Source organism: Triturus cristatus, chromosome 3_1, assembly GCF_964204655.1.
Source record: "Triturus cristatus chromosome 3_1, aTriCri1.1, whole genome shotgun sequence".
NCBI classification, from domain to species: Eukaryota; Metazoa; Chordata; class Amphibia; order Caudata; family Salamandridae; genus Triturus; species Triturus cristatus.
Window position 1 is genome coordinate 404,490,938 of NC_140583.1, and position 27,814 is coordinate 404,518,751.

Genomic DNA, 27,814 nt, shown 5'->3' on the forward strand with positions numbered 1-27,814 from the left:
AGATTGAAAACTATTCAACTATTTGTCCTCCACAGGGCGTACCTTACTCCCCATGCACTGAGTAGGATGTACAACACGGCGGCTGCAACCTGCCCCCGCTGCCGGGCGCCGACCTGGTACATATGCTGTGGCTTTGCCCGAAGTTGCAGGGATACTGGGGTAGGATAACGCACGTCTTGAGCACGATTGCTGAACATCCCTCCTGGGACACGGCAGGGGCCTGTTTATTGGGGCTTTTACCGCTCCCCTTGAAGGCGAAACTGCTGCGCCGCTTCGCAAGCCTGGCATTAATGCTGGCGAAGCGCCTGATAACACAGCGGTGGAAGTCCCGCACGCCGCCGCGGGTTGAGGCTTGGGGAGACGAGGTGTTAAGATGGGCGGTAGCAGAGCGAGAGGTGCTGTACCGTGAGGAGAGTCGGGGGCTGCACAAGCGGCCTTTCTCCCCGGAGTGGGCACACCTGACTGAATCATTCAAGAGCGAGATGGAGGAAGAGGAGGAGGGGGTAGTGGTGGCTACCCCCCTGGAGTCCCCCCCGCATTAGCGGCGGTGCTCATTGACGGAGATGGGTCGTTGGGATTGTGAGTGTGTGCCTCACTCCGGATTCTGGGAGGTGTGGTGATTTGTGTGGTTGGGTTCCCCCTCTAGTGCTGCATGAACTTGCCTCCTTCCTTCCCCTTCCGTGGGCTTGGGGTGGGTCTGTCCTCCGCTCCGGTTCGCCATCCCTTGTCCTCCCCCCCCCCCCCAGAATGCTCAGAAGTTTGGGATACCATGCTCTCCATGCCCAGTCTGGTGCCACTCAGATGACTTGAGCCTGGTCATTCTTGGTCTTCTTAAGAACTCTAGAGAGGAGTGCTACAGGCAGAAAGGTGTATACGAGTCCTGAGCTTCACTCAAGACTAAATGAGTCTCTGAGTGACAGATGCCTTGGAAAAGCCAGCACACAGAAGTGTTGACATTGCACTTCCTTGGCGGTGGCGAACAGATCTAGCCAAGGTTTTCCTCAATTTTGGAAGAGGTCTTGTACCCCCCTCTGGATGAAGATGCCATTCATGATCCGCTAGGCATCGCTCGCCAAATGCTGAACCATCAGGAAAATGTCCTGGCATTACAGGCCTGTCTAGAGACAGAGTCCACAACTCGACCCTACCCTGCTTTTTGCGATACCATATAGTGATGGTGTTGTCTGCAAACACCTGAACTAGCCTTCCCTTGATGGAAGGAACAAACACTTTCAATGCCAGACAGATCGCTCTCATTTCCAACGGACTGATGTGGAGCTGAGTCTCTGCCGGAGATCGGAGTCCTCTGACCTCCACCTCGACAAGGCGGCCACCCCAACCCAGAAGTGACGCATCTATCACTAATGTGAGCTCTGGGTGGGGAACAGAGAGCGGTCTGCCGTTGACCCAATTGCTGTCCTTCAGCTACCACTGCAGGTCTTTTGCAGTTCCCTCTGATATGTGGACCTGGTCGGAGAGATTCCCCTGATGCTGTGCCCACTGGGTTTTCAAGTCCCACTGAAGAGCCTGCATATGTCAACGGGCATGTTTTACCAACAGAATGAAGGAGGCGATGAGACCCAGCAGCCTCTGAGTCAGTCTCACCGAAATCCAGGATAGAGATTGTAACATCATCGCCCGGACTCACTGTTATGGAAGATAAGCTGCAAATCGCACTGTATCCAGAACAGATCAGATGAAAGGGAGTGTCTGAGAGGGAGTCACGTGTGACTTCGGCATGTTGATAATGAATCCCAGCTAGTGCAGGACGTCTGCCATAGTTTAGAAGTGGAAGACGACTGCCTGGGGCGAGCCCACCTTCAACCAACAAACGTCAGATTAGGAAAGGACTGGACCTCTGACCTCGGCAGATGTGCTGCATCCACTGCCATTACCTTGGTGAACACCCGAGGGACACTGGTAAGGCCAAAGGGAAGCGCAGCAAGCTGATAATGCTCCTGGCCCACCATGAACAGCAGGTAGCGTCTGTGGGCAGGCAGGACAGGAATGTGGAAATAGCCATTTTGCAAACCCAATGCTACCATTCAGTCTTCAGGATCGAGAGCAGATAAGATCTGAGACAGTGTGAGCATCTTGAATTATTCTTTTTTCAATAAGAAATTGAGGGGGTGCAGAACAAAGATAAGAAGGAGGCCTCCATCCTTCTTTGGTACCAGAAAGTAGAGGGAATAACAACCACAGCCTACTTCTGATGCTGGCACCTTCTCAATGGCTTCTTTGGTCAAAAGGGCCATCATTTCCTGTCGCAAGAGCACAAGCTGGTCCTCTGTCAGCCGATGTGGAGAAGGAGGGAGTGGAGGTGGGGTTTAGTGAAGCAGGAGGATGTACCTCCATTTGACAATCTGGAGCACCCATTTGTCTATTTGTCTCCCACCATTAGTGCAGATGGAATTGGATTCTGCCACCAACCAGTTGCCCATGCTGGAATGAGATCAAGCTAAAGAGGTTTCAACTGTGCATCTGCCAGGTGGGAAGCAGACTGGGCTGACCTTTGGGTTTGTGCCCCACAAGGTTTGTGGGGGCCACAAAAGGACTGAGCTAGCTGGCCGTGGTGTCTAGGGAGGAAAGGAAGCAGCTGATAGACCTTACCATAGCCATGAGGCATAAGGAAGAATGCACTGTCGTGGGGCCACAAAGAGACCCAGGGACCAAGCAGTGGCCAGCGGCGGCAGCTTTAGAGGAGGAGCATCACCTCCCTGCCAGCAGTCGCAAAACTCGAAAAATAAAACAACTACAACACAGGTTTATTATTGTTTGATTTTTTAAAATGAGTTTTGGGGCTGGGGCCAGATGATGACAGGCTGGAGAGGGAGTGTTTCTGTACTGCTGTCAGTGTGCATGTCGGTTTGGCCAACCATCTCCGGACTTCAAAACAGACATGCATCGCTAGGTTGGCGACATGCAGGCACAGGCTTCCAGTCCCTCTGGGAGTGCAAATCGAGGCCCCTCAGGCCAATACTGACGCTGCTCACATGCATAGCGCAGCATCAAGACTGGCCGCAGGGGAGTCTGTGGCCTGTGTAGTGCAGCAGAAGAAGCACTGAGCGCAAGGTAAGTGGTTTTCTTTTCTTTCCCTTATCATCGTCTGTCATCATACTCCCCCCACCTGCCACTCTGCCCTGATACCAGCCACCACTGGCAGTGTCCCTACTATCCTTGAAGTTCTCCAAGGCTGAAATCGCCTTGTCTCAGAAGTTATGGAATCCATCAAAGGTATGTCTATAAGTGAGGCTTGGACATCCCCCAAAATGCCAGAATTCCTCAATATAGGGTGACGTCCAAGAAGCAATGGCTCTGCCCAGTCAGTCGGTCGTATCCTACCTGCATCCGATTGTCAGCATTACTGCATCTCACCCATGAGGAATACCTTGGCAAAGTGTGGCCCGGTCTTCATCTGGGACCATAGGCAGCACTTGTGCAACCAAATCCCACACAGAATGGGATTAAGGGCCCAATAAGCATGCAGTGGTCATGGACCGCAGTGCTAGGAGTGCTAGACAAAAAAATCCTCTTTCTGAAGGTATCCAGCCTATTGGATTACCTATCCGGTGGTGTGGTAGAGAACACGACAGGATTAAATTAGGACGTTGAGGCCTGGACCACCAGGCTCTCACGGGTGGAACGCTGAATCAGGAAGGCTGGGTCCCCCGTGTGTGGGGCGAATGCGGCAGTAAATAGACCTTTGCACAGGAGGGCCTGTGCAGGACTTGGCCCAAGCTCTGAACAGGACATCAGTGAGGGCTTTGTTGAAGGGTAGTAAGGGTTCTGATGGGGATAGCTTTGCCAGGTCCTTTAGTCTTAACCACACTCAATGCTACCATTGTGACCAGCACCTCTGCACACAAGGGCGGGTAAATACAAACTGCTGGTGTAATTTTGGACCTTGGGCCCCAATCACCTTAAGACCTAAAGAGCACCTTCTACAACCGCTTGCAAGCATGTGTTTGCAGTACGTGTCTTTTCCTCCTATAGGATAACATTACCGCATTTGAGGCTCATGCCTCAAATCTGACAGTTCTGCTATTCTTACTGTGTTCTCAGTAAAAACAGTAACGCCTAAAGTACTTACCAGATTCCGAAGATCTTGGTGTCAAAAAATTATATTAAAGTCTGTTATTTTTTTAATTGGACAACTAAACAAAAGGGCTACAATGGTTGTCACCGCTAATATTACATATTACGTTTCTCTTCCTGAGCAATCACCACTTCTTGTCAAGCATTTTGCTATTTTATGAAGGGTGAACACCACAAGGAAGGCTCATATGATCAGCATAGTAAACAAGGATATAACCGCCATAACTACCTATTTAGCGCTAAAGACAACCATTGTAGCAGGAGCTACGAGCTCCCCACAATTGATCTCTATCGAGGTTGGCAGCAGTAGTGCCAGTACAGCCCCTTGGCAGTTTTAAGACACTATAGCTAGGTTGTTAAAAACAATGTATAACGTTGTTAATAACAATGTGTACTACTATTGGATTCCCTACTTTAACCTACCACTGCATTGTAAATTTTATAATTACTATTCTTAACTACATAAATACTTACATTGAAAGGTAAATATAAGTGGACCTATAATATGTCCTCTTGCATTCAATACAATGATATACCACCTACTGGGCGCAACACCATCGGTAGACAGAAGACATCAGCAAACTGACATCAGTGGCTGCTCAAAGTGGTGGTGCTGCTAATCCAAGTGCAATGGTAAGGGTAGCAGCAGGCTGGGGAGCAGGAGAGGAGAGCCATTACTGGAAAGGCGTCTATCTGAAATGGATTTGATCCTCCAAAAAGGAATCCAGCTACTTCGTCTTCAAAGAATACAAATGGGTGGATAGGTGCCCTGACACAGTGGCCGATTCCCCACAAAGCAAAACCAAAGGGGATGATAGACGGAGTGTAGAACATTTCAAGCACTCACCCCCAGACAACTGATCTGGGTTTAATCCATCATCATTCTTTAGCTCACTCCGCCACCCCAGTCCAGACATGTCCATATGCAAATCAGTCTGACCCTGTGCCTCATGGGAACAGTCCAGCCCAAACTGCCAAGCCATGTCTTCCCAGGACCCAGTGGCGTAACTAAACTTGAGGGGGCCCCCCTGCAAAGTACATGGAGGGGGCCCCCATTCTCCGCGCTAGTCAAGAGCTCTCAGGCCAGCAACCCGCCATACTGCAGGGGCTCACCCCAGCCATAAAAAAGGATTCTGGTTCCTCCATTGGTCACATCCGCCCTCTCATCGGGCGATTTACATACATCAGTAAATAATGCTGCAGCGCCCTCCAGCAAAGTTACATAACACTGCCTCCAGCCGGCCCACCAAACACATCCTCCTACTTGATGACCCACCTCCAAGCAAAGCCCGCTCAGTTAACCACCTCCAAACACAGACCACTGCCGTCGTGCCTGCTACTAACGCATCCATTACACTCTACTCTCATCCCTACAAAACCCATGGTAATGCTTTTCTGCCCACCTTTAAAACCACCCCTTGGATGTCACTGCGAACCTGTGACTGCCGCCCACTGCTCTCCTGTCCACTACCGACAGAAAGACTGATGGCCGCTCCCCATCTAACCACTGCTTACCAGTACAGACAGAGCCTTTCAGCTGCTGTCCTCCCCAATGCCACTGTGGTAGTTTAAAACATGTTCAACAATCTCTTCAACTGACCACCCCAAAACAGTTCTTCGTACTAGCTTCGACGGCATCAAATCCGTTCATGCTACTTTAAATCCTCTGCATGATGCACACAATAATATTAAATGTACAAAGGGGCACATTTTTGTTTCCTAACGCCAACATTAATTTACACTATGTACCCCACTAAACCATACCCCCTGTCAAAGGCAAACCTGATCCCTTATGTAGCAACAGTCAGCAAGTACCCCAAGGACAAACACCAGAGAGAATGCGCTATTTATGTAATTAAACCTACAGCGACAACGTAGGATTTCCCCACCCACTGTCAGCCCAGCAAAGTCTGCAACCGCACAGTAGCCATCAATCCAAGCAACGTCTAAGGCGAATTTCCACTTCCTTTAATTGGCAGCTCCTGATTCATATACCTATGACTTCTGGGCAGCATCTACCACAGACCACAGTATTCTTTCTCTCCTTAAGACTAACCGAATGCTGTTGGTGAACGCTTCTCTTCCCCCTTCTTTGCTAATAACTAATGGACGAGAACAAAAAAAAATATATAGTATTTTCTTATGCAAATAGCGTATCACGCACTTGCTGCCCGCAGTCCTCACCAGATCCACACGTATCAATATTCTGCTATCACACCATCCTGTCAACCCTCTTATTATCTGGAGATGTTTTTTATCCCTTCTGTGAACTGGGAAAAGCACTACCTTGCACAAAAAACAAGTCCCTTTGAAACCTTTGCTACTTATACAGCCTGGCAAAGCACTTGCTTGTTTTACTAACTGTCGTAAAGCAAACAGGTAACTCATTCTAGGATTGGAATTACTGCTTATAAGTGTGGAAGTTAATATTGAGACCTATGATGATTTTTTGCATGGCTGCCAGACACTCGTTCTTCCCTGCATGCGCACACAATGCAACAATACAATTCAGCTTAACACATTTTTCAGAAATGTACCAAAAGGTAAAGAAACAGCGCCTATATTATTTTTACAAAGAAAATAGACAATCGTCAACTTTATACCCCATGACATAAAAGCCTTAGCGTGCACAGTTTGTTCAAATCCACACCAACTAATTCTACCACACACAGCACATTTGAACATGTCATAATTACATGCCACACAATTCAACGATAAATAATTTAACCCTACAACATTTCATACCACATAATTACAATCCGAAAAATTAAAACATATTTCCACTTCACTCCATACCACATAATTCCACATCACATAACATTCCACCCAACTTAATACCACTCCAAACCACATAATTACACTACACACAACACAATTCAACTACACATAATTACACTTCAACCTATATAGTTATACTTCACACAACATATTTTCACTCAACCCCAAAACACATAATTACCCTCCACAAAATACAACTCTGCAACATGCTGCATAATTCCACTCCACACAATTATACACCACACCATGCCACATAATTCCACTCGTCACACAATTCCACAATTCATCCCCACACAATTCATCACACAACATAATTACACTCCACATAATATCACTCAGCACCACATAATTAACCTCCACATAATTATGCTCTACTCCATATTGCATAAATAACTCCACATAAATCCAGTCTATGCCACGTACCAACATTCCACATAACTCACTTCCCACCATAATACCACTCAACATAATTTTCACTCAACAGCGCACACTTCCACGTCACACAATTCAACTCTACACATTTCCATTCCATACCAAATAATTCAACAATAAACTACATAATTCACAATTACACAACATACCACACACATCCAATCTACACTACAAAATTCCACATCATGTTAGAATATTGAACAGCACACCAAATATGTAAACTCCACTACATTCCACTCCGCAACACAAAATACAATTCCAGATAATCTCACTCCAGGACACACAATCCCACTCCAGGACACACAATCCCACTCCACATAATTCCAGTACACTCAATACCACATAATTACTATCCACATAATTACACTGCACACCATGCCACATTATTTCACCACACAGATCTAATCCACACAATACAATTCCACAACTAACAATTCCAATCCAAAACCACATGACACCACACACATTCACTCCACTCCAAACAGAAAACGCATAGGTAAAATACATTGTCCTTTACGACGTCAATAGCTCTAACTCTCACAAATGCGAGACCAATTGCATGGCAAATGCTTGTTTAGCTTCCAATGCGTCCCAGCAGATCCTGTTCCTGGAGCTGCAAACATTCTTCTGCCCCTGTAAGCTCTGTGCTGCCCTGTCCCTTCTCAGAGGAGCAGTGCCCTGTGGAGAATGCGGTTTCGGAGGCCCCAACCCTGTGGTGAATGCTCTCTCTGGGGGCCCCCACCTCCATCCTTGTTCCGGGCGTGGCTCTGACTGAAGAGAAACATTGTAACTTGTTACTTTGTTTCTCTTCAGTCCTGGGTCAGCGCGAGGAGCTCAGAGCAGGCTGCACACTGCAGCTGCTTTAGAGCAAGACACACACAGCTCTCTAAAGATGAGCTGAGAGCTGCCAAGGTTTCAGAATGCCAAGTGTGACATTTTTATAATTTCACTGTAATTATGAGTGACATTTCAACAACTATAAGTGACACTTACTCGCGAGCAAAATCAAGCACTGAAGACGAGTGAAACATGTAAATATCAGAAATTACACCCATTTGAGCAACGAGAAACTGCTGCAAAGCACTAGAAATGGACGGGCACTAACGGGAGACAGACTGCATGACTGCAGTTCTCACTGACAGCAACACAAGATGATCTCATCGATCTGATCACTCATGACCATGTGCTAGCTAAAAAAGCTAATTTTATAGCATTGCATAGCAAGTGCAACTAGGAGATTATACGGTCACCCAGTCTCATGCACTCACGTCTTTGCGAGCCTAGCAAGCCGGTGCCCCTGCAACATAGCTGCTAAGGTTTCAGATTGCTTTTGTGTGACAATTCTTTGGTTCAGTGTGGTTGTGTGTGAACTTTCATTGCCTTTGAGTGACACTATGGAAACCAGCAGTAATTCCTTGTCCCATTCTTCACAGACACGGAGTATAAACTGTGTAGAAATGGCAGAGTGCTAGCATTTGTTTGCTTGGCAATCAGGAGTTACATCACGCTGCTTAAGAAACACATTTACCTTTGTTGGCAATCATAAAGAACATTATCACATGAACGTGCTGCTGAGGTATATCACTATGTGCTTTGACTTCAGGCATTTAATAAGAGCAGTCCCGACTAGTACTGGCCTGATATGATTAACAGCCAGTCTGTCAGTGAGAAAAGTGCAAATACAGGCCCCAGAATGTACACTGCTGTTGGCTGTAAAGCTAGGACTGACGGACATTTTTCATCTCACTACCACAGGGCAGCTATCTGGTGGATACACTCACCCTGCGTTAAAAATAAGGATTGTCATTGAATGACTTCCACACATTGTCAACGAAATTTGGTAAATGCATATTCTCAATTTATTTAAATTAACTTTTGGGGAAAAGAATATATGGACCTCCAAACATCAAATCCATTGTGCTGCTTCTGTGACGTTTGCTTTTTTTTTCATATGGTTGCACCAGTCATGCCCCACTTTTGCCACTGTACGGAATTGAAACTTTTGACTGGTTCCTTTGCTTCAGCATCACGTCATGATATGCCAGAAAGGTGATAACCCATGTGTCATCATTATGAATTAGAACTTTAGTCATCCATGGCTTTTATAGCCAACCCCTTACTGCCTTCTGGGATTTGTAGTTTGATTTTTTTATTTGCTATAGTCTGTTGCTTAAAAATTCATAACTTGCTGAAAGAGCATTAAGTTAATCTCAGCCTGCATTATTGTTACTTCAGGGTCAACAAATAGTTGAATAAATGTGTGAGGGGACTGTATCACCACCAACAGACCTTTCAAAAACAGCCCTATAACTACATTAATCCATTCCTGATTTGCTATTTGAATAAACGCGCATAATTGCAACTGCATGGTTTATATTTGAAGGTTTGAACAGGGAAAAGTAAAGACATGCATGGTTTCGTTACTTTGTCCTTTAATTTGCCTTTTGCTATTTCTGCAAACTCATCCTTAGGATGGAGGCTTGTTTTCCAGCCCCCAAAAGCAACTTCTCAGGGTGATATTCTCAATTTACGGTAGTAGTTGCAGAAATACAGTCAGTGCAGTGCCAGCCATCAAGTAGATACAGTACACAGAACAGCCTATTAAAGGACTTGCCTTACCTTATTCTGTCCATGCCAAACTCTGGCCTCGCCGAGCGTCTCGACAGGTCTCGCCCCAGCCTACAACAAATATGTGTAGGCCTCTGAAGCAGCCGTCGCCCCTCCCATTGAGGGTGGGGGTGCATGGAGAAGCCCGAGAAGGTGCTGTGTCGATGTCAACAATTTATCATGACCCCATCAAGTGCAGACTTTCTAATCACAGTGACTGGAACCCTTCCTTTGTGATTAGGATTCTAAAACAGGTTGATTTGTGGCTTGCTGATTCGTGTGCCGTTCTGCTCACAATATAAGCCACGATTTGATAACCTAAACCTGGCATGCAATGATTAAAATGCACATCATAAGTGACAAAGAAAGATCGGTGATGTTGCCTTCCTTATGCTTCATATCGTTTACCTGCTTCCTTTCCCTTGAGCTGCGACGTTACCAGCTTTGGAAGTTTTGCGACCATCCTGGGCAGGAGTCCAGCAATGGACTGCGCATTTCTCTGTTTTTTCGAGTGGGAGTAGAGCCACAGTCAGTTCTCCTCCTGGAGTGTCTTACGCTGGAAGGCTGAACTGGGGTGGTGGAGTGAGCTAAAGAATGATTATGGATTAAACCCAGATCAGTTGCCTGGGGGTGAGTGCTCGCAATGTTCAACACTCTGTCCATCATCACCTTTGGGTTTGCTTTGATTCCCCACATAGGCACATGTACACCCAAGCCTTTAATGTCTCTTATGATGTCAGTGCCACTCAACTTTCATTTTTATAACTCCCAGAACTATGGACGTCAGCCAACTGAATGCTTTACATTTTACTACAGAGGGTCTGGCGGAAGGAACATGTCTGCTGTTGCTATACTGATCGCTTCAGACGTTATGGGAGGAAAAGCACAACACTGACAAACTAAAACACAGCCATTCACATACTGCTGCATGGTGGCCCATCCTGGAGCACATCATTTCCACGCCTAAACTGAATAAGTGACACTGTGATCCTAAAATTTCACAAATCCCAATCGATTCTGTTAATCAGGTTTAGTAATTTACAATTCTCTTTTTGCGTTCCTATCACTTTGGTGCATAAGGTCCTAATTGTTGAATTATAAATACAATATATGTAGGGGAAAATAAAACAATAATTAAACAAGCACTGCCAATGCTTGATATAGGTAGTGCTTTAATGTGGTAATGTATACAAACAAAATGTTTACATGTTTTTGCTCTTGCATTGGCTTAAGGAGCCCTCCACGAAACTGGCTACATAATTCTGTTTATCTACTGTAGGAAAATGTTTGATGTGATGACCGTTTAAATATCTGTGGTGTTCTCCATCCGCAAGCTCCATGATGCTCGTCTCTGGCGATCTGTGAGTTCCTTGGCCGTACTCTACTCCCTGCCTTTTTGGGTGGTTGTTTGTTCACTGCTGGTAAACTGGGTTACAGAGTCATTGCTTGCTGCGTAGTTCTGCAAACACGGACTACTTGATCCCCATGTGTGAGCTTCATTGACAGTAAGTAACATGAATCTACGATCAATCAACACACTGTTAGGCGAGACTTAAGCTTCAGTTTTGCACTAGCAGCACTCGCATATGGGATGTCCATGTGTTAGATTTGTGTAGTATGGAAATATTTGCTTTTCATCTAATCAACTATGTGCCTGTCCAACAAGGAGTGGAGGTTTGTGTTCAATGAATGTCTTGACTTGCACTGAGGATTTCATGTGGCATGTTGATAGAGACATCATCAGGAAGATTTACCTGTTTGCACTTACAAACACTTGCATACGCATGGCTTATTTTTACAATCAGCAACATGTTCCTTATGGATGTGCTTCCATAACTGAAGTCAAGCTGCACACACTTCTATGATCGAACAAACCGAGGTGAGGAGAGAGTGGATATTTTGCACGATCACTGTTCGTATAGGGGCTGCAAGTTGTGCAGTATGAAATCATTTGTATTGCATCTAATCACCTGCGTGTCTGACGCTAAAGGATGGAGTTGGTGCTTCATAAGCATCGCAGACTGTTTTGTACTGTGGAATATCTGGGGCACGCTGAAGAAGACAACATCAGGAATAAATGCCAGTTTGCATTGAGAAATGTCTAGAATTCAGGGTGCAGGTATCGGGTCCCTTGTAAAAAGAATTCGGATGCAAATAAAGAGGGGAACAAAGGGAAGAAACTGAGGAAAGCGATGCAATCTCATGAAGAAATCAAAGACCAAATAAAAAAAGTCTGTGCACGTTCATCCGAACAGAAATACTGGAAATTGAGGTCAAGGCTACAGGGTTTGTAGAAACATTATAAGGGGGAGGAAAGCCCTTGAATACAGAACAAAGAACTGAAGTAGACAAGAACGCTATCCAGTCCTTAACAAGGGGCTGATCCAAAGCCCACTCTGTATTTTGTATTGTAAACAATATAGAACAAACAGTTAATGCTCTGTCTATCGGCAAGAAATAATAACAAGCATTGGCATCACCAATAGGTCTCCCCTTTGGCACCTTACAAATGTTTAGCCAAGGAGCACATTATCCTGGGTTCTGTGCCACCAGGTTTTGAACAACTATACAATTACTACACACTGGGTCATGCAGTGTGATTCAGGAACACATGCCTACCTCAGGAAACATTTATAGACACATTCCAAGGCGTTTGTAATGCACAGACAGAAAGACAATTGCCTCCATGCAAGTGAACAGCACTATAACAATCTGTGTGTGCCTGCATCACTAGAGTATTGAACAGCCTATGAAAAAAAGCAGTGAAGTACTTTCCAATGGCGGAGACGTCACATCCCTCCTCCCCAGGTCTCTATTCACCAGGCACCCGTTTCCTGAGTTTTCCATTCAAACACTGCTCACACCATCCGTTTAACAACAAAATACTGGCGCAACCTTCTGTCCCAGCCCCCTGGGTATAAGAGCACTGGACACAGCAACAACAACAAAATGCTCTCATTTGTTAGGTACAGGGGAAATAATGAAAAAACAGGGATTGCGTTGGCATCACTTAATCTCCACGCACCTGTAAACAAAAAAATTAACCTGACCTTGTGTAATGTAACTGGTGCTTTTGTAAACCGCTTCAATACTTTTAGGGCAGTCGAGTTTGCGCTCTAGAAAAACAGCCCCAAAAATTATCTGAAATTGTATAGTGTAACTAGCGCTCATGTAAAGTGCTCCAACACCTTGGGGTCACTCGAGTTCACATTATATAATAAAAAATGCCTCACAGTCCCTGGGGAGCTGCCATGAATGTGCTTTGAAGTTAGAGCTCTGAAAAGAGGAGGACAACAGAAAAAGGCCGCAGAGTGGGCATGCAGCAACATGGCAGGAGGTGAGAGGGACAAATGCTAGCCCCATTTGTCAGGTAGATGGGAAATAATTATTAAGGCGGCACGGAGTCTGCATCACTTAATCTCTGCGCACCTAAAAAACAAAAGATAAACTTAATGTAACTTGCGTTTTTGTAAAGAGCTTAAATACCTTTGGGCCAGTCAAGTTCGTGCTCTATAAAAATGCACCCAAAAATGTATCTGACATTGTGTAATGTACCTAGCGCTCATATAAAGCGCTCCAACACCTCTGGGTCGCTTGAGTTCACATTATATAAACAAGCGTCAGAGAAAATGTGATGGGAGTTGCCCAAGCCTTGCCTTTAACTGTGCGGCAAGGTTGGGCTGCTGAAGGTCCGGTCACCGTGGCTTGCTAAAGCAACAGGCAGAGAAGTGGAAGGGGTCTCACATTTCATCTTAATATTTGAACGGGACGGGGAGATTAAGTGATGGGCCCCAAAGCTGAACCACTGAAGACAGGCAAACAGTGACACAAGTAGGAATCAAATAAAAAGATAGTGCTGCAATTCAACACAAAGACAGATGCGTAATGTTAACAGTAAATTGGTGGTGCTCTGTGGGAGGAAACCAAACACGAAAAGGAGGGACACTAGCAACCAAGCATTTTTGAATGACAATGGAAGGAACGAATAAGAAGGCAATGGGTGGGCTGTAAGCCCACTGAGTGAATACAGCATGTCTCAAAGAGACAGCGCATGCGCTGCCTAGGCTTGACTTAAAAAAGAAATAGAAATGGAAACAATAAGGTAGACAATTCCTGTGGGTGATACATGGGATGTGACGCCTTTCTGCAACATCTACAATTTAAGAATTTATAGTGGAAGGGAATTACTCTGGCACTCTTCGTGAAGTACAGTTTGAAATATGATATTAACAAAAGTACATGGCTCACCTTATTAACAGCAAATGCCATTATCATGTCAGTCTCTCTGTGAATAATTTTAGCCTTTCCTCCAGGATAGCCAAGATCTGCTTCCACCTGCAAAATATGCCTACAAATAAAATTCATGCAAACACAAAGTTTCCACAAACACAGTATCACTCTGATGTGATTTGGATATTATTAAAGCCAAAAAACATGCAATAAAAAGTTCAGTGGTCCCAGTGCCAAATATATATTGAAGAGTGAATGATAAGGTGTGTTAATAAGAGGATACGGTATCGGAATAATAGTAACACTTTAGTTTTAACTCCATATGCAGACATGCTAACACAGGGCAGCGCAATCTCCATGCAGAGTTAATAGCAAAACGAAAAGGGGGCTGAAGACCCATCAAGTGGTAGTCAAATGCTACCAAATAGCTATACTGTCAACTGGACCCTCTATCCATTGACTGCATTTGATAGTATACAAGGGGAAAAGCCTAAAACATCTTTTACATACACCTACTTCTTCACGAGCTATATTATTTATTTCTTATTAATGGACTAAGCAATAGATATAAATGCAGTAGTCAATGGTATACCTACAAGAAGAAAATAGCACACCGTTTGGATTAATTGTGCATTTAGAAAAACCAAGTGCCTGTTGTAATTAAGAAAATTAGTAGCTAACTTGACAACAAGAACATTAGAGAGGTTAACATATAAATGTTGACGCATGCCACTGATGAGACTGTAGAAAAATAAGCCACTGCAGTCCAGGCTTGATTGAGGGATAGGATCAACTCTTACATAATAAGAGTGAATAACTTAGGTTAAAATAATGAGTATTCCAAAGAGATGAAGACATGTTACAGCTTTCATTACTAGGTACCATTTTCTAATATGAACATACAAAAACGTAAAAAAAGATCATATTGCAATATAATAAAAATTTGTAATATGGAATAATGTATTACATCTGTTAACAATATGGTATGCTAAGGACTGGTACCACTGAACTTTTAATATTGAGCTACAGGAATGGGTAGGGAAATGGATACTACCTTGTTTCTGTGGTCTTCTGCGAGGCAATGTCTGCCCTGCTCCACATGATCTTCTACAGACTACACAACACCACAACCACAAACAAAACACATGCACAAAGAAACAAATATGAAATGAATGAAAAACTCCAACTATAAATAAAACACTCCCAGTCAGTAAATGATGAAAAGTCAAAATATACAACATGACCATTAGGCAGCAACTTAAACAATCCAAGCTACAATGTAATGGTTGTGATAAGAACCTAGTATGAGTAATTCTATGTCGTGTTCATGAGCTAAAATAATCCCTTATAATGTAGATAAAATGTAAGAATTCTCTTACCATAAAAAAATATTTTTTATACATCAATTCTTATGGATTTTTTATTGCTTTAATTAGCAACATAACAGACAATTGTTTCAGTTGGAAGAGAACTTCACCAAGAATGGTTCCAGGAATGACTTATCAAAATTATAGTATTTTGTGAAAAAGTGAATGAGTAACCATTATTTGAGTTTTAACTGGACTAAACATCTAAATATTGCCAATGGAAGAGCGGCGACACTATTGTTTGACCTGCACTCCTTAACTGTATACGCCTGGTATGATCTCATTGGGACACTTTGATATAAATATCTGCAGAAAGAAGCTCTAATAGTTTTATGTACTGTTGTTGTTTGGAGAATAGTACAATTAAGCTCTTCATAGTCTGAGGGGAAAAAGGTTTATATATATAGCACGGCTATTCACCAGTAAGGTTTATAAAGAACCCTCTCACACTAGTGCTCCATAATCTAATGACTGTTTCCAGGAGCTTTCTTCTTCAAGCCATCTAGCAATTAATGCAGGCACACCTGTCAGAAAGGAGCTCTTGTCAGTGTGGCCAATATGCTTATGATCTATGCACTCCTTGTGGAATAGGGTCTTCCAGTGATTCAGGATTCAGATATTGGCTGACTTTGGTAAGCGACCTGCCTGGCTACGAATGGTGCATCTAACAAGTTAGGAGGTGGAAATATAGGCTTTGGAAATTATGTTTCAATTGCTTTGTCCCTCACCTGGGATGGAGGTGAACAGTTTTTTTTCTGCTACTGTTGTTTCTTATTTTAACAAATTGTGAAATGGGACTGCACTGGTATTTATTTTACTTAGTATTTTGTAATGAATTTAATAGTGAATATATTTGTCCTTTAAGACGATGGCAATAGATTTGAACAGGCTTTATACCCAACAAATTAGGTTATACGGAATGATTGCAGACTACACAAATTGGATAAAACCTGTAAGCACTGTTTAATGTTGCAAGAATTATTTATACATTGACATTTATACGACATTACTTTATTGCTAGAAGTGGTGTGAAAATAAATCCAAGAAAAAAAAACTATCGACAGAGTGCGGCATGATTCCTGCATGCTAACGAAATTAAATATCTTCACGTGAGCAGCAAACAAAAAATAATAATGACTGAATGGTAGCCATTAATAAATTAATGAAACAATAAAATAATACAGACCATGCCTTTAAATGGTACATTACAATCTGTTTCTCTCAGTTTTACCTCACGTTGGTTTCTTTTCTTTGTGAATATATATCGTATAAATAATTCTTGAAGAAGCTCTTGCTTTACAAGAAAATGCCATAGTCGTTTTACTGGAAGTGCCGAAAAATCCTTTGATCTATGCAATGAGAAAAATGAGAAAAGAAATGGTATTACCATGCAATGCTGTCACAAACTGTTATGACAAGGGGTACAATGGATGCAATAATGATAGCGTCTATATAATACAAACTGAATCGTTTCTGAACCATTTTAAACACATCTATAAGAGAATACCTGAAATACATTAAAATTGGGAAAATAAGAACTAGTATTGTCACTAATATAAAGGTGTGACTACAATAGATAACACCTCCACCAATAGTCTCTTAGCAAACCTGTCTAGTACTGACTTTGATATGGATGATGGGCCATCTCCGTGTGCCAATCCATAATATCTACATCTGCATTTTCAAACTACTAGAAACCCTCGGTGTAGCTTCTACAGCCCTGCTGGACGAAGGTGGGCCCAGCTTGGCTTTGTCAACACTTGTTTTGTTTTTGTCATGGTTTTTGCAAAGAACATTTTTGTGAGAGATGCTGGGCGCTCACTAATATAAAAAACACAACATTGGCTAAACGCAATAATATTTTTTTATTTAAAAAAACAGGTATTTGGAATCTAAATGGCCTAAATGGCAGGGTGAAACATGCACCAGACATTATCCTACTGCAAGAAACCCATCTTTGAGTTAATCATTGTAGGTCCCTAGATAGATATCGATACACGGTACTGGCACATGCAGGGTACACCGCCGGCTCCAGAGGGATGGGGATTTTAGGCAGAAAGGTGTTTCCCTGCTCGGTGTACACACTACCCAAGTTGCAGCAGGCCCCCATTGATGGCAAAATTGGTGCGGAACCTCTCGAGCTCCCGCAAGGGAGACTGATTTTTAAGGGGGGCGCGGGGGGGGGGATATAAATGACGTACACTTGGTAAAGTTGGATGTGTTGGGCGGGGAGAAGAGCCAGGGCACTGGGGAATTTATTTGCCTCCTTGGAACTCAGTGATATCTGGCGCTGTCATAATCCCACTATCAGACAATACACTCACTTACCCGCAGCACATGGTTTGATCACACAGACTCAGTTTACGGGCCAGTTAAAAGGGCCAAGACAGTGCTCGGGGGATATCCGATCATTCCTTAGTGGAGGCCTTGCTACAAGGGCCTTCGTGGGAACATATCCTGCCACCAAGGGTGTACCCATGGTACCTCAGAGTCTCACACGTTAGGTCTAGTGTGAGGGACTGTACCGACCACTTCTTTACAGAGAATGTGGGATCGGTAGACTTGGGGTGGCCTTGTGGGAAGCTTTCAAGTCAGTGATCAGGGGACATATCCAGGGTTTGATAGGGGCCTCCAAGAAAGAAAAGGCACTGAAATGCACAGCTCTGGAGAAGGAGATTCAGGAGCTAGAAGCCAAGGCGGGAAAGGAGGAGTGGGAAACCTGAGAGGTTACTCACCTCCTTTGTCTGCGTCAGAAGGAGCTAAAAGGGCTTTTAGAGGATGAGGCCAGGGCCTTCCAGCACAAAGTTTATGAGATGGGAGATAAGGCCAGTAAACTCCTCGCGTGTTTGGACAAACGGGAGACTTCAGGACAGTGGGTCCTGGAGAAAATGGATGACCGGGGATGAGACGTGACGGGGCATGAGTTTTCGGAGGCATTTGTGTCCTACTATGAGGGGTTGTACACATGAACTTCTGGGTTTACTGAAGCGGATTGTGCCGATTTCCTGAGAGATATTAAACTTCAGGTTTTGACCGTCGAAGAAAAAGAGGGGTTGGAAGGAGACCTGATGGAGGTAGAGATTAGCACAGTGGCACCAGTGCTGCAGTCTGGTAAAGCAGCGTGACCAAATGGTCTGCCACCGTAACTGTTCAAAGGCTTATTGGACAAAACAGCCAAGCACCTCCTTACTATGTTTCAGGAAGCCAGCAAAATGGGGGTTTTACCGATAGATTAGCGCAGCGCGGTGATACTCAGAAGTCATACAGACCAATTACCCTCCTTAATTTTGAGGTGAAGGTTCTGGCGAAGGTGCTTGCTTTGCGCCTGAGAATGGTGATCCACTCCCTAGTACACCCAGTCTAATGTGTTTTTATGCCACATAGAGGTACTAGGCTCAACTTGCGTAGAGGACTAAATGTTACTCAATTGGACTGCTCCCCGCACTTGGCACTCCTGTCTTTAGACGCCAGAATGGATTTTGATAGCGTAGAATGGAACTACTTGTGGGCAGTCATGGTGCGTATGGAGATAGGACAAAAGTTCATTGGATGAGTAAAATTGTTGTATGAACATCCGCTGGCGAGAGTAAGGGTCAACGCTTCAATATGCTGGGAGTTTCCCTTGCAGAAGGGGACGAGACAGGGGTGCCCCCGGTCTCCAACTCTGTTCGCCTGGCACTGGAGCCGCTGGCGGGGTGGGTCAGGCAGGTTCCACTGATATGGGGGATTCCAGTGGGTGAAGAGTGGGAGAAGCACATCTCCCTCTATGCAGATTATATTCTTTTATATGTCCAGCATCCCAGACAATCCATAGATAAAATTCTGCAAATTTTCCGCATATTCGGAAATTATTCAGGCTACCCTATTAATTGGGAGAAGTTAATGCTGTATCCTCTGGCGGGTGGACCTCCTAGCTTGATCTCAAGGTGTAGAATTCCATTGGAACTGGAAGGGTTTAAATACTTGGAGATTAATATAACAAGAGACCGTGGGAGGTTTTATGAAAGAAATTTGGTGCCCCAATTGGATAGATTTAAGAGAGATGCCCATCGCTGGAGATCGTTAACCTCGACTCTGCCGGGCCACTCAGCCTTATTTAAAATGATGACATTGCCTTGTTTACTCTATGTTCTACAGAATGCCCCGTATCTGATTGCCACATCATTCTTCCAAATGATTGAGGCGGAGTTGCGCTCCCTCCTATGGAATGGAGGAGCGGCACATATTGCCTTGCATAAACTGCGGAGAAGTATTTCTAATGGGAGACTGGCAGTCCCTGATGTGAGATTGTATTATTGGGCAGCCCAATTGGTGACGTTGAACGACTGGGTGTATTGATACAGGTCGGAACCAGCCTGCAGGGTGGATAGGGCACAAATGGGAGCAAGGGGATATACTCACCTAATTAACAATAGAAGAGCGAGCCGAGGGCTGCCGACACATACACAAACAGTAATCAAATCCTGGGAGCAAGGGGAAATACTCACCTAATTAACAATAGAAGATCGAGCCGAGGGCTGCAGACACACACAAACAGTAATCAAATCCTGGTGGGCAGCAACGAAACACCTGGGCTGAGGAGGTAGGCTGACAGCAGTGACTCCCCTGTGGGCCAGTGACCAGTCGGACAGGGTATTAAGGCTGAAGAGCTTTGGGAAGTGGGAGCTGCTAGGCCTAGAAAAACTTGGGGGTATGTCTGGAGGAATCAAGCCTTTGTGAAGTTTGAGACTCTCCAACAGGAGAACCAACTGGGTCCCGGAGAATGACTGTGATGCTTGCAGCTGGGCCATGCCCTTTGGGGTCATATTTGTGAAGACAAAGACCTGCCGGAGGCCTCCCCACTGGAGGATAGACTCCAGACTGACCCTTTGGAGGAGAAGGCAACTTCAGTAAGATATAGAAAAAAACAACCTGGTAAACAATACACGTGGAAGATGGCGTGGGAGTGAGATCTTGGCCCTATAGAGGATAAAGAATGGATAGAGGCGCCCATTTTTGCCTAATTCAGTTGAACATGTTCCACTGCATTTATTGCTCGAGGAGACTATTACACAGGATGAGGAGAGTGGATTCGTCAAAGTGTCACAAGGGGTGTGGCCAGGAGGGAAAGTTTTACCATCTCATAAGGATAGTGATGCAGACATATTGGGAGAAAATCAGGAGAATTATGGCGCAGGTGACGGGATTGGAGGTTCCACTGGAGCCGAAATGGTGCCTACTGATGGTTCTGGAGGAGGACGCCTGGCCAAGACACATTAGTATATGGCTGGCACTGGCGGCAGTGGTGGCAAAACGTAATATAGCTAGGGTTTAGGGAGCACAAGCATTGCCAAAGGTAGACGACTGGGAGAAGGCTCTAGATTGGTGTTGGTTGGCAGAACGTACGATCTACCAAAACAGAGGTTGCCCAAAGAAATGGGAAAAGATTTGGGGACAATGGCAAATATACCGAGACTTATGACTGTGGTATTAAATATAGGATATGGGTCACCCATTAAATATATTGTATGCTCTCCAAAGACAATAGACAACCTTAAACACACTGATCGGATTATACAAAACTGCTTCTCATAGCCGTGTGTTTTCTGTAGTGTCACTGCTATTCTGTGCGTGGTGTGGAAAGGCATTGGGTAGTGCACAAGTGTTAGTCTGTGGATGGGGTGAGAATGGTGTTGGTCGAGTCATAAAACTACTCTGAAGGATGTCAATGCTGTAAAACTGTTTGCTAATCTGGGTGGCTGCTGTGAGAGTAATTCGGAGAATGTGTGACTACTGATCGGTGACAAATGAGAGTGGTGTGTTTAGTGGGAGACTACTCATGTGTTAGGTGGTGAGTGCTGTCTTTAATGCATGAGTGTTCACTCTAGGACAGTGACCTCCAGATGGTGAATAAACACCACTCTCCTGGTGAGTAGACAATAGAAACACCTGTAATAAAGACTCAGCTCCTTGTTTAGCTATGGTTAGATAACTGTGTACTAAGTGGAACCATTTAAAAGAATGAAGCAGCTATTCTTTTAACACCACTCCTTAAAGAAGAAGTTACCTACAGTAACGCCTTATCTGGTACAGACTATCTAGTCATAGATTCCTTATGCTAGATTTATCCCAAGGTGTCAGACTGGATCTTGAACTTTTTTGTGAGCAATATCGCTGCACAGCTGTAGGTGGGGTCGTTTGCTCAGTGTATTGTCATTGGCATTATCCACGCCAGAAGTGATGTGCGCATTTCCTACATAGGTGCCACCCAAACGCGCTGACCCCAGTTGCTTTTCACGACTTTCCATGCCAGGAGCACATTTGCAGAGAACACAGACCACTGGTGTGGAAAACTAGGGTCATGAAGGGGGAACAACCCTCTACCTATAGATCAGTTCATGGAGCGGGGCGGATTAGTTGGGTCTTTAAGGAATCTGCTATTTGATAGATTCTCTACCAAATACGGTGTACCTGAAGGTAAGTAACTTGGTCATCAAATAGAGACTTCTAGCCGCAGATTCCTTACTCTGCAATAGATACCCAAGCAATACCTCCCTGGAGGTGGGTCTGTGAAACAATTTCACCCCAAAAAGTCCTGCAGGACCGAACGGGCAAAGTTCCCATCCCGACGGACCGGCCTGTCTATGTAGTAGTGTTTTGTGAATGTGTGCAGTGGGGTTGGCGTTGCTGCCTGGCAGATGTCTAGGACTGGGGCTACATGTGCTAACGCAGTGGTCGCAGCCTTTGCTCTGATGGAATGAGCACACAAACCCTCTAGAGGTGGCTTCTAGGCTAATGCGTAGCAGATTTTAATGCAGAGCATGATCCTTCATAAGATCGTCCGTTTCTGTACGGCCTTCCCTTTCTTGGATCCACAATACCCAACGAAGAGTTGGTCATCCACCGGGAACTCCTTTGTGAGGTCAAGGTAGAACAACAACGCTCTTTTTGGGTCACGTCCTTGGAGGGATGCGGCAGAGCAAAAAAGGTAGGCTGGGTGAGGGATTGGACTACATGAAAGAAAGTGACCACCTTCGAAAGTCGGGAAGCTCTGGCATGAAGGACCACCTTGAAAGGGAAATGTTGAGGTACGGAGGCTTAGATGATAAAGCCTGGAGATCACGGATTCTCCGGGCAAATGTTATGGCCACCAGAAAGGCTGTTTTGATTGTAAGGAGTTTGATAGGTCAGTTGTGTAGTGGCTTGAAGGGTAAGCATTACGAGAAAGGGGAGTACTAAATGTATGTCCCACTGAAGCATGATAAAAGGAGAAGGTGGGAACATGTAATGGAGACCTTTCAAAAACTTATTTAAAAGGGGATTTGAATAGGGATGGCTGATCTGGCAACCACAGAAATGCCAAGATGGCAGAAAGATTTTTAAGGTGCCCAAAGAAGAGCCCTGCTGGGTAAGAGAAATAATAAACAGAAGAACCGGAGAAAGGGAAGCAGAAAGGGGGATCAAACAGGATTTCTGCACATCACACCACAAACTTACCCCAATGGCAGGTGCATACAATATTGGTGGATGGGCGCCTGGCTGCTAAGATGACATTACAGACTTCAGGTGGAAGGTCAAAAGCTAACCACTGTCACCGCTTAATCTCCATGCATGAAGACAGAGTGTTAACAGGTTTGAGTGGAGAACCCTCCCCTGTTGCTGCTACAGAAGATCCTCCTAAAGGGGCATCCCGATCGGAGGTTCAATGGCCATGCCCAACAGCTCGTGATGCCAAACTATTCAAACCCAGTCCGGAGCTACAAGTATGTCTTGGGCCCGGTCCATCCTGATCTTCTTCAGAACTCCGGGCAGGAGTGGTATGGGCGGTAAGGCATACAGGAGGCCTGAGCTCCACACAAGATGAAAGCGTCTCTGAGCGACAGCCGCCTTGGAAACTCCAGCGAGCAGACCTGCTGACACTGCAATTCCTCGGCGTTAGCGAACAGACCTAACTAACCAAGGCTCTTACTCTCGCTGAAAGAGACCTTACACCACCTTAGGATGGAGGCCCAATTCGTAATGCTCTAGGTATCTTTGGCTGAGTTTGTTCACCCTGGCATTCAGAGAGCTTGCCAGGTGTTGAACCACCAGGGATATGCCCTGATGTTCCAGCCATCTCCAGAGGTGCAGGGAGCAACCAAATGGCATCTCCATAAGTGAAGCTCACACATCCCCTGAAAAGCCAGTTGTCCTCAGCCAGTCGAGGCACCGTAATGCCACAGGTGAGGAAAATGTTGTGCTTAGCGAGTTGGTAGTGTCCAGCCCACATCGGATCATGAACTTTGCTGCAGCTCTCCTGTCAGGCACAGCTTGGAAAGAGTATGGCTCGGGAATCCTCTGGGACCATAAGCAGCACCTGCACAACCGATTCCCAGAGAGAATGGGAGTAATGGCCCAAAAGGCATGCGATGTTCAAGGACCACAGTGCCAGGCTGGCAGAAGAAAACATCTTCTTGCCGAAGGAGCTTAGCCTTTTGGATTCCCCATTTGGTGTAGTGGTAGGGAAGCTTCATAAATTGGGAGAAGCGGTTCGGAGGGGGTAACTCCCAGCTGAAGCACCTCCGTCAAGAAATTACTCTTGACTGCCACTGAAAGCAGGCTAAGGTTGAGGACCTTGGTCGCCCTCCTTACCACCACAGCTAATGAGCCTGCCTCCTCTGTTGGCACGGTAGGAGGACAGACCAAGCCAGTATCTGGGAAGTTGTCCAGTCTACTGGCATCCACCAAATCCTCACACAAATCCAAATTGGGGTATAGGGGCTGGAATTCTTCAGGGTCCAGAGGCCCCTTCCAACCTTCCCTAAGTCCTAGCCCATAGGAATAGGGCTCAGGGTCCTGCCTGGAAGGAATGGCTCCAGTCGTTCCCAGCGTCGAGTGACACCCCTTCGACTTTGTGATTGAGTCGGGTATAAGAATGAGGATGGCGCCGCCGGGAAACTCACCAATGGGGCAGGCACTAGAGAAGGTTGTGGTGGCTTGACTGACGCTGGTCTGGATCCATCTGTGAATACAAGGGGCTCGACTAGCGCCGAGGGTGAACCTGCCACTGGAGAACCAGTATGGGCCCCTTCCAAACACGCAGGTTCCGAAGATGCACAAAGGGGACAGGCAACCCAAATATGAGGTGCATGGCCTCATAAAATTCTTTGGGCGAGTGTCATTCCGGCTCCTGAAAACTCGGGGAGGCGCAGAGACGTCCTAGCTCAACCGTGGAACCAGGCCTAGAGTGATGGCCCTCCCTCATCTTGTCGGATGACTTCGACGGATGGGGAGAAGTCGAACACTTAATCGTCTTGTTTCTCTTCTCCTTCTTGTGGGACTTACCGGAGTGTGGTGACTTTGACTGCGATGAAGGGTTTTGCAACTGATACCGGGAACTTCATCTCGTACGGGTTCGAGACCACTGCTGTGTCGTACTTAGAGGGCAAGGAGCTTGAGGGATCACTCCCTGAAGGCCTTGGAGTGCATGGTGTGACAATCAATGCAGGTCTTGGCATCATGGTTGCACTAAAGACGCTAGAGACAGATGAGTCAGTCACCAACATTTGCTGTCAAAGATGCAGCAGGGCTTGAATCCAACCATCCTCCAAGACATCCCTGCCACACCAGGAGACAAGTCTAAAAAACTTTGACGAAAAAAGTAAAAAAAGAACAGTCAAAGAATGACTGGGGGTCTCTCTCGCTCCAGTTCTGTGCTGATTGGTACAGAAAGAAAAGTACTGATGTCAGTGCACTGGGGTGGCGCCCATATAGGCACCACGCACAGCACTACTGGCGTGGACGATGCCACATGGAGCTGAATGATGCCACCTACTAATACGCAGGGATACTCCTCACAAAAATGTCCGAATCCAGTCTGACACCAGGGAACAATTATAAGGAAAGGAATCTGCGGCCAGAAGTCTCTTTCAGATACCTTGTATGCGTTTGTTCTTCCTTATGGCCTGTGCTAGTGGCTTATCACTGAATACCACTGGTGCACACTTATATCGGACAAAATTTTATATTAAACTCTTGTGTCTCAATTGCGGTGCATCCAAGGAAGTGTAGGGACCTAACACCCTTTATAAACCAAAAGGTTCTTAAACACTGAAAGAAATTCTTGAGCACACATCATCAGAAAGTCTAATAGTTTTACACTATGAATCAGTGATATTAAGCTCTGACGAAGTCATGGGCGATACGCCTTTGCGAGGAAACACGTATTGGCAGAGAAGAAATAAAAAAGTAACGGTTTGACAACTGGAAACTGGAATAGTGTTACATTCACAGTGGACTTTCTAATGATGTCTTTCAACTTTCATATCAGTACTGAGCAGCCAATGGGTCTATAACTTGCACATTGAGTTGGCCTTGCTTATCTTCAGGATGAGGCTGATATTGGCTATATTGTATTCCACTTGCAGTCCATCACTGTCTCCAGCCTCTTTAAAGACCCTGTAAAGCAGTGGCACTTTTTTAATTTATGGAACTCAGTGGGAAACTCACTGTCCCACAGGCCTGTGTTGTAAGGCACATGTGTTATATCAGCTGTAATCTCCACGTTGTTATCTCGCCTCCTAACATTTGTCTACCAACTTCTGAGAGGGTAGGGAAGAGTACGCCCTCCAGAAATGCTATGTAAATCACTCCAAGTGAGCAAAAGCATTCATCATCTCTACTGGGTGGGTGGTCACAAAGCCAGTTCCATCTCAAATGGCAGGTCTGAAGAGTTGTGCTTCTTGCTAGCAGAGTTACACTGCCAGTAACCATCCTGGTTTTTCCCACAGCTAATAATGTCACCTTTTGAACAAAGTAAAACATTTTCAGCTTGTGACGCAAGGGTATTTGTGTCAAACTTCGGTCTTTCAGCTGATGTAGGAGCTGGTGGGTGGGGAACTTAGTATATTGCTTTATTAGTTGTAGAAACGTGCCACTTTTTTGCATGGTCTCCCCCACTTCTTGCTCACTGGTACTGATGTTGATTGGTAGGGCACTGGGTCCCTTGATAACCAGGCCCCCAGTGCTCTTTACCTAAAAACAAGACAAATGCTTAATTGTAACTCAATTGGCAAGTACTTTATCAACCCTGAAAGCCCCTGTTACATAGTACCCCTGGTGCCCAGGGGGCATGGCTACTAAAGAGGCTCTCTAAGGGCTGCAGTATGTATTATGTCACCCAAAGCGACCTACACACAAACTGCATGTAGACTGCCATTGCAGGATGTGTGAAATGGTGCAAGCCGTTCCGAAAACACAATATGTGCGCAATGCCAAAGTACAATGCATTTACTATAAGTCAACCCTATAACAGGCCTTTGAGCCCTAAGGCAGGGTGCATTATATTACATGTGAGGGCACATCGGCTTAAGCCGAAAGGTCCCTGTTATGTATAGCTCAAATGCTAGACATTGCAAGTGATAAGGAAGCATTTTAAAGGTATGTCACGGACACTTTCATTACGAGTTACCCAGCTACAGAATTGCTTCACTGAAAATATTGATGTTTGGTATCAAACATCTTGTCTTAATAAATCAATACTGATGCCAGTATCTGATTTACTAATACTTGCGCACAGAGGGCACCTTAGGGGTGCCACATGTACCCCTACCAGTTACTTAGTGTACTGGCTGACTGGTATCACCCAACCTGCCACAAAAGATGTGTTTATGACCCCTTGCAGGTAAGAGCCCGTGCTTTCAGAGGCCAGGAACAATGTTTCTACGGCCGAAGGTGATCACACCTCCTCTGCAAGATGGCTAGTGAATTTAGCATATCAAGGGCAGAGCCTTTAAAGCCTCTGCCGTCTTTGATAAGCAAACCAGCTTTCTCCCCAGACCTGGGGAATGCCACCCTCTGCCCTGAGGCCCATTTGGCACTGGAGCAGGTGGGAAATTACGTACTCAGAAGGAGTGTTACATTTACAGGGTAGTCACATCCCTAAGGTAAGCTACCTACAGTGGCAGCCAGCGAAGGTTTTCACCATCTTGGTTTTGGTGACACTAGAGAATTCTGGGTCAGGGTTATGCCGTAAGTGGTCATATAGGGGGTGTAGTTACCCCAGTGGTAGGTAGCCCATTGGCTACTACTGTATACTCCCCCCTAAATGGAGCATTTAGGGGTCCCTCCTGACACCAGAGTGACAGATTTGCCTACCTGGGAACAGAAGAAGGACGAAGAAGAGACGTCACTGTGAGAACTAAGGACCTACACCAAACTTTGCACAAAAACCTTCCTGGCTGCTGGTACCTCGACAATTGCAAAGCCCCGACTCGCCCAAAAGCTGTACATCCTCTTCAACATTTGGAGGACTGTAGAGCACTTTGCCAACCATCTAGCACCTGCCT

At 45.3% G+C, this 27,814-nt stretch overlaps 1 protein-coding gene across 3 annotated transcripts in view; it reads right to left on the reverse strand.

Moving 5' to 3' along the window:
- DMXL2 (Dmx like 2) overlaps positions 1-27,814 on the reverse strand; it is a 2,034,639-nt gene that overhangs the window by 574,833 nt on the left and 1,431,992 nt on the right. For 2 of the 3 annotated variants that reach the window (XM_085644192.1, XM_085644193.1), the window contains exons 33-35: positions 16,741-16,858; positions 15,197-15,256; positions 14,161-14,247 (exon numbers count right to left, since the gene is read on the reverse strand). In XM_085644192.1, coding sequence (XP_085500318.1) covers positions 14,161-14,247; positions 15,197-15,256; positions 16,741-16,858 — 265 coding nt within the window. The remainder of the gene's footprint in view (positions 1-14,160; positions 14,248-15,196; positions 15,257-16,740; positions 16,859-27,814) is intronic. The other variant, XM_085644194.1, reaches the window with a different exon arrangement.